This window comes from Triplophysa dalaica, chromosome 13 (genome assembly GCF_015846415.1).
Source record: "Triplophysa dalaica isolate WHDGS20190420 chromosome 13, ASM1584641v1, whole genome shotgun sequence".
Classification (NCBI taxonomy): domain Eukaryota; kingdom Metazoa; phylum Chordata; class Actinopteri; order Cypriniformes; family Nemacheilidae; genus Triplophysa; species Triplophysa dalaica.
Genome location: NC_079554.1, coordinates 1,900,590 through 1,913,852, shown reverse-complemented (window position 1 = coordinate 1,913,852; position 13,263 = coordinate 1,900,590). Strand labels below are relative to the sequence as shown.

Genomic DNA, 13,263 nt, shown 5'->3' with positions numbered 1-13,263 from the left:
AAGAGTCCAACAGCATCACTGTCAGTGTCATATTGATGTTTTAATAAAGACAATAAACTCTCATGACACTGAAAACTTCTGTCACTTTACTTTCCATTTCCAGCTACAACATGACAACATTCACACACATTTTATCTTTATATGTAATATTATTAAACATATGTTTATTGTTATTAATTTGTGTGAATTTAAGAAAAAAAAGGTTGATCTGGACTTTGACAGTAACATAATTTTTTTTTTAAAAGCATCAGACGGGGAACACTGGAACAGATCCTTAACTGCTTAGCTGAAAGAAGATCTGAAGACTCGCTGACAGCTGTTACTGGACCTGGAGAGTAGATGAAGTTCTCTAGACACACTGCAGTCATCATCACCCTGTGACCAGACATCATCATTGTGTCCGAATCCACAAAACAAGTGCTGATGCTGGAGGTGAAAGGATGTTTGTCAAGTCCACAGGACGGATGGAGAGCGAGGTGTGTCTCACTGGAGGAGAAGTCCACTTCTCCTGGTGCAACTACAGAATTAAGATGTCCTAAAAGATGGCTGAGCTCGATCGGTTTGTGGGTCACAAATCTCTTAAAACATGGTTGGGGATTCATTCACGGAGTAATAAATAACCAGGAAACCCATCTTTAATGAAGTTTAAGAAAGTTGAGGTTTGGTGATGTTAATATCAAGCGACTGTAGTGTAAAGTAGTCTGTTTATATCCTTGTGTTTGCTTTTCAAATCTGGAAATTATATTTAGGCTTCAAAAATTTCAAATATTGTGTCAACTTGTAAAAATGAACTTGATTGGCAAATCTTGTAAGTATCATAAATCTTACATATTTTATTTCTTGCAGTCTTCCATAAATCTGGGTTGGGTTGGCCTAAAAGATTACATCATCCCTGCATCACTCTATTAGCCACAATAATTGTTGGTCCCTGCCTGGCCACCCCTATAAAAACCATTGACTCCGCCCCTTATTTGGAAACACCCGTTCTGGTTTATTTAGGGTACTCCATTGCACCACACACCCTTTCTCTCTCCATTCACTGGATCATCTGCTCATCAGACAGCTGTAAGTCTTTATTGTGTAAGTAGAGACTCAGACGGCCATTATTGTGTTGAGGTCATGATGAAGTTGGAGGGCATCGCGGGCATCGAGCATTTTGACAGCCCGGGGAAGGGCAGAGGTCTGCGGGTGAACAGAGCTTATGGAGTCGGGGAGCTGCTCTTCTCATGTCCTGCTTATTCCTACGTGCTGTCCGTCAGCGAGAGAGGATTCATCTGTGAGCAGTGCTTCACAAGGTCTGATTTTACAACACATCTAGAATATATAAACATGCTCATTTTCATAACGGTTCTGTAAGGTGATTGTCACTTTTGCGATTTTAGTCTTATAAAAGTTTCATTATGCTCAGAGATAACTGAAATACAATAAAAGACAAATAAAACCTTTTAGTTTTCAAGAAACTATCTACTCAACAAATGTGTTTGTTCTGTTTAGTTGTCTTTAAAGAAACTTACTGTTTTCTTCATATGTTGATGTAAATCTAAATGACAGCTGACTCTATCCTCTATAGTTTGCGGTTACTGTTTAGCTTTATTTAGTTAAAATCTTCAACATTTTGTGTACAGATTGGTTCGTAGAGTGTGTTTTTTTTGTTGTTTTAGTGATTTTAAGTAGCCAGGGTTTTGTCATAGATTGAATCATCTAAGATTGCACATTACTTACATTCACTTAATCACCTGTGATTATTTTCAAAAAACATTAATGATTTAATATAAATGTATGATACAAATTAAATGATGTTTAATAAAAATACATTTATCATCTAATGTCTCAAGAGTCATTGGTGGGGATGAATGATGGAAATTTTACAGCTTTTTCTGTTGTGTATCATAACCTGTTATGGTGGAATTCAACTCTGTCATCGTATCAGGAAATGTGTTCATTCATTTGGAGGACATTTAAAGTCTGAAACAAACTCAAATCACTGTTAACGTGTTGTGTCTGACCTTCTTTCGTTTTAAATGCATCTCTCATTTTGAAAATGTCCAAGTGGTCACGTCTAAAAATAGTGTCAAACGACTGAAAGCAGATGGCTTTAACACAACACGCTGCCTCTGGTCTGGGGTCAGTGAGTGCTTTTAAAAGTGAATGTGGAGTTCTTCTGACAGCTGCCGAAGACAGACAGCTGCTTCACACCTCTCAATGTCTGAATCAGCTATTATATATGACACTACATGATCATTGGAACAGACATGTTTATGTCATGAGTTAACTGTCTTTTGATGCTCATTTGTGTTTTGTGTTTGCAGGAAGAAGGGTCTTGCGAAATGTGGAAAGTGTAAGAAAGCGTTCTACTGCAATGCAAAGTGTCAGGTAAAAAAACCTTCTGTAACACATTCAAACACACATTTTACTGCGGGTGTCAGGATACAAAAATGACAGTAAATAGTGAAATTTCATGAAGCTTGATGCCAATTTCCACAGCTAAATTTATGATGTTTAATATCAAATAAATATGAAATATATAAATAACAATAATTCATAATGATATGTCATTCTCAGTTAGCCTGTGTTAACATTATTTAGGGGGTTTAAAGAAAAGAGTTATTTATTTGAAAATGAAAATAAAGCACACAAACACAGATAATAGTGTTTGTAGGAACAGTGAAATCATTTAAGCCTTTGCCAAACTTAAAAGTCACTTTAATTTGTTACAGCCAATGTTTTAACGTTTATATAATTATATTTATGCTTTTGTTAAGACATATACTTATCTTTTAATACAAATCAAATATAAAAAAGGCAGCCTAAATTGAAGCAAAGTAAAAAGATTATTTTTATTTTAAAATAATGTAATATATTTTGAATCCAAGTACATATTTTCCTTTTGATTAAGTTACAGAAAACCGTTATTTTATTACAGGCAATTTATTTCAATTGTATTTTTAATTCTTTACCCAAAATATGAATTATTACCGTCTCTTTTTTTAATTGAAGAAAGTTTTTACATACAATTTATTTTATTTAGAAAAGATTACTTAAGTGACTTAGGTTAAATGAATTTGCTGTAGTTAAACTTCATTTTATGTGTCAAAGACAACAAACAGAAAACTGCTTGAGATAAAACACATAACAATGGTTTCAGATATAAAAATTAGATTAGATTAGATTCAACTTTATTGTCATTACACATATACAAGTACAGTGTAACGAAATGTAGTTTAGGTCAAACCAGAAGTGCAATTAGCAAGTGCAGATATACAGTGTGAATAAATACAGAATACAATATTAGGAAAAACTATACAATGGGGATGTACTACGGAAATACTTTACAGAAGGAATGTTCTATGACAATATGACAGTCGTTTGTACTATGAACAATATATACAGAAGGCTATATACTGTGAACATTAATGTACAGGTGGTTATGAATAGATAACAATTAGACTATACAATAGTGCAAGTGACTTAAGTGTGCATTAATTATAGACATTAGCTATTAAAGTTACAGTGCAGTAGATGAGTTAATGCGGATATTAAAGGTACGGTGCAGTATATGATTTAATGCAGGTATTGAAGTTACTGTGCAGTAGATGCGTTAATGCAGTTATTAAGGTTACAGTGCAGTATATGCGTTAATGCAGTTATTAAGGTTACAGTGCAGTATATGCGTTAATGTAGTTATTGAAGTTATAGTGCAATACATGAGTAGATGCAGTTAGTTATGCAATAGATGCAGTAATGCAATAGATGAGTTACAGTGCAGTAGAGAAGTTAGTGCAGTTATTGAAGTTAGAGTGCAGTAGATGAGGTAATGCTGCAAATGAGCATTCAGTATAACATTTCTTGTGTGCAAGTGAGCAGTATAGAGTGCAAATGATGCTGTGTGTGTGTAAACAGTCCGGTAGAGCAGATACATGAAGTACTGGTGTGTACAGTTCAGTCATGCATGCAGCCCTGTAGTGCAATGTAAACAATGTAAATAGCTTCTGAGAAAACACCTGAAAATGATGTTGAACTTGTTTGTCATAGTTCGCTTCCTCATTCATTCCTCCCCTTCCTTTTCATCTTGAGGGTTGTTTCTTTTAGAGGAATTGAAATAAAAAACATTAATTCACCCTCCTGTTGACCAAATGCTGCATGTGACTCTTTTTTCTGCGAGACAAAAGAAGATATTAAAAATAGCTTTGGCTATAAGCTATATACAAAATTAAAGAAAAATAAAGTAAATTAAACACGTATAAATGTTGACGTCAAAAAAATGTGTATGTATTTGACAGAAAAAGGACTGGCCCGTGCACAAGCTGGAGTGTAACGCCATGTGCGCATTTGGTGAGAAGTGGTGTCCTTCAGAGACGGTGCGACTTGTGGCCAGAATCATCGCCAGACTGGTTAGATACTGACAATAAGCTCTACACCATTGATCGAGATTTAAAGTTCTGAGTGTTTGACGTGTTTTTACTCACGCAGAGAGACCAGAAAGAGAGAAGTCAGTCAGAAAAACTACTCTTACTGAAGGACATGGAAGCCCGTGAGTACCAAACATTATGGACACCACATTTCCCCTGCTAGAGGAAGAACTTTGTGTAGAGTAAGAAATAGGACATATTCACGTGGGAACGATTTCAAATGTGCGACAAATTTCATTAATCCAGTACGTCAGAGATGAAGTGTTTTTACGGTTTTACGGTTACGGTTTGAAGCCGAAATACAATCGGCAGAAGTGAAGAGCTAATGCGATGCTATAAACAGACTACACTTAAGGTCGCTCAATATCAACATCACCAACACCAAGCCTTCAACAACTCTTTCAAACTTTATAAAAAATGTGTTCCCTGGTAAGTGAGTACTACGTGAATGAATAAGCATCTATGTTTTAAGAGATTTGTGCCCATGTGGCATTATTTGTGACCTTTAAATGCGGGATGACATCTGTCACTGACACCGGCAAAGGAAGAAGGTGCTTTTAGAAACTTGTAAACAATCACCGTTTTTGAGACACAATAAGGCTTTAAAAATCACAAGCGGGTTTGATAAGTGTGTTTTATTTCATGAAAATATTTAGAGGTTTGAACTTATTTCAGAACGACTCACTGAATCATTGTCTTTCCGATTCATTTAGGAGAGAAACACCGCAAAAAGGCTCAAATGAATGTTATTGCGCATATGCACCATTATTTACGCTATTACGATACTACTTTTCAAAGATAGAACGGTAGATGGAAAAAAAGATGCATTCTGTCTGGACGCGAATGCTCACCCAGACCTGCGTGAGACACCTTGTGTAACCACACCTCCACAAATCTACGTCAGATGGGCGTACCTGTCAGTACACTTGCTTTGGAACCTGATTTTGGAACCCGTGTCATATGAGCCCTTTAAAGCTTCAGCAAATTCCATATATAGTACAGTGACAGCGAAACAGCTTATTTCTTACACAAGTGATGTATTCTTTTAGCTTGAGGCTTTTGTTGTTTGTCATTTATTTTGTGAGTTATGTTAGAATGTCTTTCTCTCAGACACAGAGGAGTTGGATAATGAAAAAAGAGAGCGGACTAAAGCAGACATTGCTGGTCTCCATCAGTTTTACTCCAAATATCTAGATTTCCCCGATCATCCGGCCCTGCTCACACTCTTCTCACAGGTAAACACTCTCTCAAAGGAGTTTAGCCCAATACACACTTCAAAGACTCACTGGTCTTTCTTTCTTTGGTTCTTCAGGTTCACTGTAACGGGTTCACTCTGGAGGACGAGGAACTCTCTCATATAGGATTAGCCGTGTTTCCAGAGTAAGCTCACACACGTACACACTGTCACTTCTTGATCTGTTGGAGGAGGTCCAGGTGGGCTCTCTCCTGTCGTCTGGGGGTCTTACTCAACACGCAATGTTTGTGGCTCAGAGGGTTTGGCTCTTCACCACTTTCTCTTTGGGGAACTGACTCATATGTTGGCTTCGGTCTGTATTTGATAGTCACGGTCCTTAACCTGGCAGAGGTATGGCTTTGGCCTCCAGCGTTATCCTGTGTTTCACGCTTCTAATGTTGAACTTGTTTGTCAGAGTTCGCTTCCTCATTCATTCCTCCCCTTCATTTTATTCTTGAGGGTTGTTTCTTTTAGAGGAATTGAAATAAAAAACAAATTCTTTCATTAATTCACCCTCATGTGGCCCAAATCTTGCATGTGAATCACGAGACACAAAAGAAGATATTTTGTGAATGTCTACGTGGTTTTGTGTTCGTACAATGGAAGTCAATAGAGGTCAGTGTAGTTCGGTTACCAATGTCCTTCCAAATATGTTTCTTCTTTGTTATTTTGTGTTCTGAAGAAGAAAGCAATTCATACAGGTTGAAAAGGACATGTTCATTTTTAGCTCAACTATCTCTTTTATGTTTCATGAATTCTTCTGCATTTATTGTGTATGTATCTACTGTTCCAAACTTTTCCATCGGACGGTTATTTTTATGTTTTGGGATTGATTTGCCTTTACTGTGGTCACAAGCATTTTTGTAAAAGTGCTTTGAGCAACAAAATGATGTTTGGGCTTGTTTTTTACACTTAACTCCTCTTATAGCTCTCTCTGAGGTCTTTTATAATGCTCTTTGTCTTTTCACCTTGTGTTCTTTCTCAGTATCGCCCTCACAAACCACAGCTGCTGTCCCAACGTCATCGTGACATACAGAGGCATCAACGCGGAGGTGCGAGCTGTGCAGGACATCAGTCCAGGGCAGGAGGTCCGTATGGAATGAGTTCTTTACACGACAATATGACACACATCTTTGTATTTGGATTATAAAACTACAAATAAACAAATTAAAGAATGACATATTTTTGACGTTGCTGTAGCTTAAAGGAACAATAGGCCCTCAGCTGTTTTTTGTCATAATTCAAAAGCCTTTAAAAAATCCTGCTGGCTTTTTGTGATTTCATCAAATTGCAATGGACCTACCAATACCTTTGGAAATGTTATTGAGAAAAAAATGCAGGTACTCTAACTGGAAAAAAACATATGGTCCCATAAAGAAGCTTTAACGCTTAAAAACCTTCCTGTTTTTCAACCTGTTCTAGGTTGTGAAAAAGGGGTTCACAGCTATGGGTATTTTCCATTAATAGACGGTAACAGGTGAAGTTTAAAAATTCTGTCAAATTCAAGCACAAAAACAGGCGTTCTTCCCACAAAAGATCAGGATGAATTTCCTCTGCTTTGTCAGTTTTTCCTCTACAGCTGCTTACAGTATGAGACAATTTTCTGGATGTGTCTTTGTGTGTAGATATATATCAGCTATATAGACGTGCTGTACCCTACAGTGGACAGGATAGAGAGACTCAGAGATGTCTACTACTTCACCTGTGACTGTAAAGAGTGTACCACCAAATCCATGGTATGTACAATATAACACACAATATATAACATGTCTGTGTGTAACCTATTCCAAGTCTAAAAGGAAATGTTAAAAAAGAATACTGCCCTACAAAGGCAAAGTGCAGTAACTACACATTTGTTCAAAATTAAGATAAGGTTTGAAATGGGCTTTGTAACATCTGTTCTGTCTTTTGACCAGTCTCCTGGTTCAATTTTGTCCCGTTTCAGAGAAACAAGAGTGTCAAAATTGCAGTAACTGGCTGCAATGACTGGCTGGTGCGAAAACTTTGAAAGCGTTTTTCTCAGTTTCAGTGTTTGTGTAGTTACTGCACTTTCCTGTAGCTCAGTGGTAAGAACATTGCGTTGTCCCAGGGGATTGCTAATACCTAAGTATAAATGTTTAGGATAATGCAATGTAAGTCGCTTTGGATAAAAGCATCTGCCAAATGGAAATGTAAATTATGCAATATATAGAATGCATAGAGTACAAGGTAACCCTGCAAAATTTTCATTAAGATGCACATTGATGAAAAATCGTCAGTTTGTAATCAGACCATGAAAGTGCTATTAAATCAATTGTGTTAGGCCTACGTGTGTGTAATTAAAAAAAATCACAAATCCTGTACACAAATATTGTATGGAATTTTTTAAAAGAAAATGTTACAGAATTATTTTACGCCACAAATTTTCACACATTTAGCAAAGTACGGGGAAAAAAATGTCAAATTACATAAAAAGTTGGAAAATTTACAAGAAAAACATAAAAAGTATGTAATTTAACAAGACAAACTTGTTCTTTTTTGCTATTTCACTGGCACCCCAGCTGCCAAAAAATAACTCTTTTTACAGGATTTTCACAGTGTATTTTTAAATCGGTAAGAACTGTTAAATTCCAGAAAAAGATTGCAATTTTACTAGAAAACCATAAAAAATGCAAAAAAATTACTAAACTGTACAATAATGTATGTTCCAGATCTGTCGGTCTCTCAACGTTTTTTTGAACTGACAGATGGGGTTCGCCATTGAGAACCTAAAAACTTCGACTAGTTTATAAAAGGCGAATAAAATTGGCGGATGAAATTTGCATGCCGGACTCTTATCCCGGATATCTGGGTATAAAAGGGAGACGGCGTGCTGCATTCATTCACCTTTTGTTCATCGGAGCCTTCACACATGATTGACTTTGAGACTTCAAACTTTTCGCCGAATAACTGCTGGATTCTTACGATGGAGCAGACTGTCCCTTCCTGCGACGACTTCCCCAGGGCATCTCTGCAGTTCCAGAAGTGTTCCAATTTTTTCTCTAAAAGAGCAAATTTCTCCAGCGTGGCATGTCCCGCTGTTCTCATGGGTGCAATGCACTCATTGAGGAAATAATGTTCACGATGGCTGCCTCAAGTGATGGATTTTCAGCACGCTGGGGCAGCCGTTATAATACGTTCTACCAGCACTGCAGTTCACGAATTAGACGTTCTTCCCGTTCCGTGACAGCTGTGGCCACGGCCCTGCCGTTGGGTTAAATTTACATTTACAGTTAGTCATTTAGCAGACGCTTTTATCCAAAGCGACTTACAGGTGGGGTAGGCAATGGAAGCAATTGGGACAGCATAAGTACAACAAAAGCATAAGTGCAATCAAAAAAGAAGACTGGTCTCATATATCCCAACACAGTATACAGAACCATTTATTCATTTATTGATATATATATATTTTTTAAAGATTAGAGAAGAAAATAGAGATAGAACTGATCAGTCAGAATGCTCACAGAATGCTCACAGAAATGAGCATTACTGTGAGCATTTAATCCTTCAGCCATTGGCTCACAGACCGTTCACATCTCGCTTGTCTGACCGTTTCCTCAGAAGAAGGTCCCACCATCTTGTTCCTCAACCACGTATTCGGAAACGGTGCGTGATGAGATCTCCCGTGCAGCATCGGAGGGTGACTTACTGGTATCTGACTCCTTCGATTCCTTGCAGCTCCCACCTCCGGGGGGCCAGCTCAGGAAAAAGCGAATGTTGAAATGTCAGCCATGCTTTCCCGGGCCGCCAAAAGCATTGGGTTGCAGTGCAAAGCACTGCCTCTCCCAGCACTCACGGCCGGATACATGGTGCCTCGGTTTTGAGCCCAGGGAGTTTGAGAATACCATCGGGCTCGACATCAGCCATCCCATCGTTGGTTAGTCGATCCGGGAGGGGTCCTGCCCTGTCCCAACAGCCCACTTCAAAGAGTTTACTCTCTCTCTGGGTGTTTATAATAGCCGCTCTTACCCTCTATACGACGGTGTTCGGCAACTCAACGTTGGGTCACGGAGAAACACAATGTTGTGAATAATCAGCAGCCCTTAGCACTCTCATTCGACGGTGTGTTGAGCTACATCATCGGCAGGTAAATCAGCAGAGCCAATCTCATCCCCGGGGCTTCCCCAAGGCTGGAGATCTGCACTGCCAGCCATTGCACCACCCCCGGGAGGTCGTTGAAGCAGATCGTACCTCTTCCCAAACCTTCACGGTGGCAACGGGATATGATCCGTCTCGGCTACGCAATCCAACCTCGCCAGGTGCCCCCCCAAAGTTTCGGGGCATCCTCTCAACAGTCAGAGGTAAGGATGCTCTTCGGGCCTAGGTCGCCACCCTTCTGGCGAAGGAATCGATCATGCTCGTCCCTCTAGACGAGATGTCCCCCAAAAGAAAAGGGGGGGTCGCTAGATCTGCGTACCCTGAACAGGCACCTCCACAAGTTGCCATTCTGCATGCTCACGCAGAAGCGCATCCTGGCATCTATCAGATGTCAAGATTGGTTCATGGCAATCGACCAGAGCGACGCTTACTTTCATGTCTCGATTCTCCCTCATCATCGCCCATTCCTACTGTTCGCTTTCGAGGGTCTGGCATATCAGTACAGAGTCCTCCCTATTCGGTCTGTCCCTGTTCCCACGAGTCTTCACGAAGATCGTGGAAGCCGCCCTCACTCCCCTCAAGGAGAGAGGTGTGCGGGTACTAAACTATCTCAGCGACTCCACCCCCGTGCGTCCAGCTCATTGGATGCAGTTTGGGCAGGCTCAGGAAGACCTGTTCGCCTCCCTGGACACCACCCATTTCCCGCTATGGTACTCCCTGTTCAAGGCCCCCCTCGGCACGGATTCTCAAGCACTCAGCTGGCTGCGGGACAAATGAAAGTACGCCTTACCCCAGTGAGCCTCACTGCATATACCCTGAGCAATTTCAGGGAAGAGGAGCATCACGTGTTACTAGTTGCGCCATACTTGTTAATGTTCCTAACGACAACTTCTCCCTGGCCGATTCCCCTGACAAAGGACCAGCTTTCTCAGGGGAAGGCCACGTTATGGAATCCCAGGCCAGGTTCCTCTGGGACCTCCATGTCTGGCCCCTGGACGGTGGTTGAGACCATCACTCAGGCTAGGGCCCTGGCAAATAAGCGACTATATGTCTATAAGTGGTTCCTCTTCTCGTCTTGGTGCTTTTCTTGAAGAGAAGACCCGCAGAGTTGCTTGATCAGGAACGAGCTGTTCACGTGCTCATCATGACCCAGTTAATAGAAAGTCTCTGGGAAAGCACGACCTGGTCATCAGGTTCCAAAGGGGTGCGAGAAGGCGGAATCCGCCTCGTCCACGCTCCGTACCATCTTGGGACCTTGATGTGATCCAGGCGGGCCGCTCTTCCTCATCCCACGATGAAGAATGTTCTCCTGACAGCGCTCGCCTCCACCAAGAGGGTAGGGGACCTACAAGCATTCTCCGTGTCCCCTGATTGGCTAGAATTCGGGCCCGGTGATTCCCAGTTATCCTGAGACCCCAGCCTCACTACGTGCCCAAAGTTCCCACCACTTCCCTTCGGCCAGGTGGTGAACTTACAGGCGCTTCCCACCGGGCAGGAAGACCCAACCCCATCCGTGTTGTGTCCAGTCTGCGCACTGTGCCTCTACTTGGACCGCACGTAGAGCTTCTGGAGCTCTGATCAGCTCTTTGTCTATTTTGGAGGTCAGCAGAAGGGGAGGGCTGTCTTGTTCAACGTCTTGTTCCCGCCATCAGGGAACTGAGATTACATCCGTAACAAAGACGTTATTTAACCTTATTTGACTTTTTTCTTGTCCTTTATTGTTTGTAATTTAAATTATCTTCGACATTAAATTTACGAAAAATAATTTGTTTTAATTTCCTCCAATACTTAATCAGATGTGCAACTCATGTGACTAGATGATTGTTTACAGAGACTTGACGTGTGTTTGTATGCAGACACCCTGATGAAGGCTAGTTAGCCGCAACGTGTTGGTGCACATATGATGTCATTTAAGGAAAGGAATGTGTTAGTAAAGGCTTTTTAATTTGATAATACTTTCGAGTGCCTTGGAGTGATGTGTTTTTTGATGTTATTAAATCTATTTTACTGGTGCCCCAGCTGCTGGAAAATGACCTTTTTATAGGATTTTTTACTTACAATTTTTGAAACTCTGTAAAAATCCGTCAAATTAAAGATTGCAAATATACAAGAAAACCTAAAAAATCAAGTGACAAAACAGTGTTTAAGGCTATTTTCATTACAGTTTTCTCAGGATTTCTTTAGTGGACATTAGCGATACTAACTGTATATATATATAGGCTATGATTATATTAGCTGTAGATGAGCGTCATTTGACTTTTGTGTGCCCATGCAGGATGCGATGAAGATGAGGGTGAGGAAGTTGAGTGATGAGATCAGTCAAAAGGACAGCAGTGATATGGTGCGTTACGCTCGGAACGCCATTGAAGAATTCCGCAGAGCCAAACGCGAGAAAAATATCCTTTCTGAGCCTCTTGTGTCTTTCTGTTGGGAAGAACTGAGTGAATATTTGCAGGCATACTTCACATGAACATTTTTATTGGAACTGGTGAATTATTCATTGAGGGTTTATAAATTCTTGACTGTGATTCATGTCCATCTGAGCTGTTGGAGATGTGTGAGCTCATCATCGATAAGATGGGTTCGGTTTTCGACAACTCTAACGTCTACATGCTTCATATGATGTATCAGGCCATGGGCATCTGCCTCTTCACTGAGAACTATGACGGGGCGGTTCGATACGGCGAAAAAGTTCTCAAACAATACATGTAAGAACACACGAGCACGTATATGTTCTTGTGTGTCTGTGTATTTTGTGCAATCATTCATCAGTCTTTGTGTTTTCTCTGTAGTGTGCTTTACCCTGCATACTCTCTGAATATAGCGTCAATGTATCTGAAACTGGGCAGACTTTACATCGCTCTGGATAGAAAATCCATCGGCATCAGCAGCCTTAAAAAGGTGCAAAACACAGTTACTGCAAACAAAAACACATTATAACATCCACTTAATTAAATGCAGTTTTTAAATGAATAGTTAATAAAACCATTTAACAAAAAAAACAATTTTATACTTAATTATAATTGATAAAGCTATCTTTTCAGTATTTTGTTGTGAACAGACAGCAGTGAGTGATGATAAGTGATCATTGTGTTTCAGGCTCTGGCCATTATGGAGGTGGTTCATGGCAAAGATCACATGTACGTGGCATCGCTCAAACGAGAAATAAGTGGTGATGCATAATGTGTGTATGAGATCTTTTCTGTCAGAACACAATTTTATTTAGTAAATTTATGTGTTTACTAGATTGTATAGACGAAATAGATTTATTATGTTAAATAAATTTATTTCTCATGCTTGATGATAAAATCTCAGGAAATCTTAAATTTTAACATGACTATCACACTCCTAGACTAGTCATGATGTATGTGTTGATGTGACACAAATCAATAAACAATATTCTGAACATGTATTTGAAAAATGCTTATGAAGAGTTCTTTTTCTATGTCTGGTCCATCTTCTTATACACAGGACATGACGTATTTGATAATGGCTGTTCAAGTT

At 39.8% G+C, this 13,263-nt stretch overlaps 1 protein-coding gene across 2 annotated transcripts; it reads left to right on the top strand.

The window, feature by feature from the left end:
• The first annotated feature begins 285 nt into the window (after positions 1-285).
• smyd2b (SET and MYND domain containing 2b) lies at positions 286-13,148 on the top strand. Of its 2 annotated transcripts, XM_056764507.1 has the most exons (13): positions 286-476; positions 847-1,295; positions 2,310-2,373; positions 4,281-4,391; positions 4,471-4,531; positions 5,520-5,644; positions 5,722-5,789; positions 6,629-6,731; positions 7,269-7,379; positions 12,035-12,155; positions 12,293-12,467; positions 12,552-12,660; positions 12,859-13,148. In XM_056764507.1, the coding sequence occupies exons 2-13, from the start codon at positions 1,120-1,122 to the stop codon at positions 12,940-12,942; spliced, it is 1,308 nt and encodes a 435-aa protein (XP_056620485.1). In that variant the 5' UTR covers positions 286-476; positions 847-1,119; the 3' UTR covers positions 12,943-13,148. The 2 variants fall into 2 exon arrangements, with proteins under 2 accessions (XP_056620485.1, XP_056620484.1); XM_056764506.1 differs by having other exon boundaries at positions 286-1,295.
• Positions 13,149-13,263: the final 115 nt, after the last annotated feature.

Bases quoted from the DNA above. Each gene is read 5' to 3' on its own strand.
- smyd2b (XM_056764507.1), top strand. From the start codon at position 1,120: ATGATGAAGTTGGAGGGCATCGCGGGCATCGAGCATTTTGACAGCCCG. The intron at 5,645-5,721 runs GTAAACACTCTC...TTGGTTCTTCAG, and splicing joins TGCTCACACTCTTCTCACAG to GTTCACTGTAACGGGTTCAC. The intron at 12,156-12,292 runs ATATCCTTTCTG...ACTGTGATTCAT, and splicing joins CAGAGCCAAACGCGAGAAAA to GTCCATCTGAGCTGTTGGAG.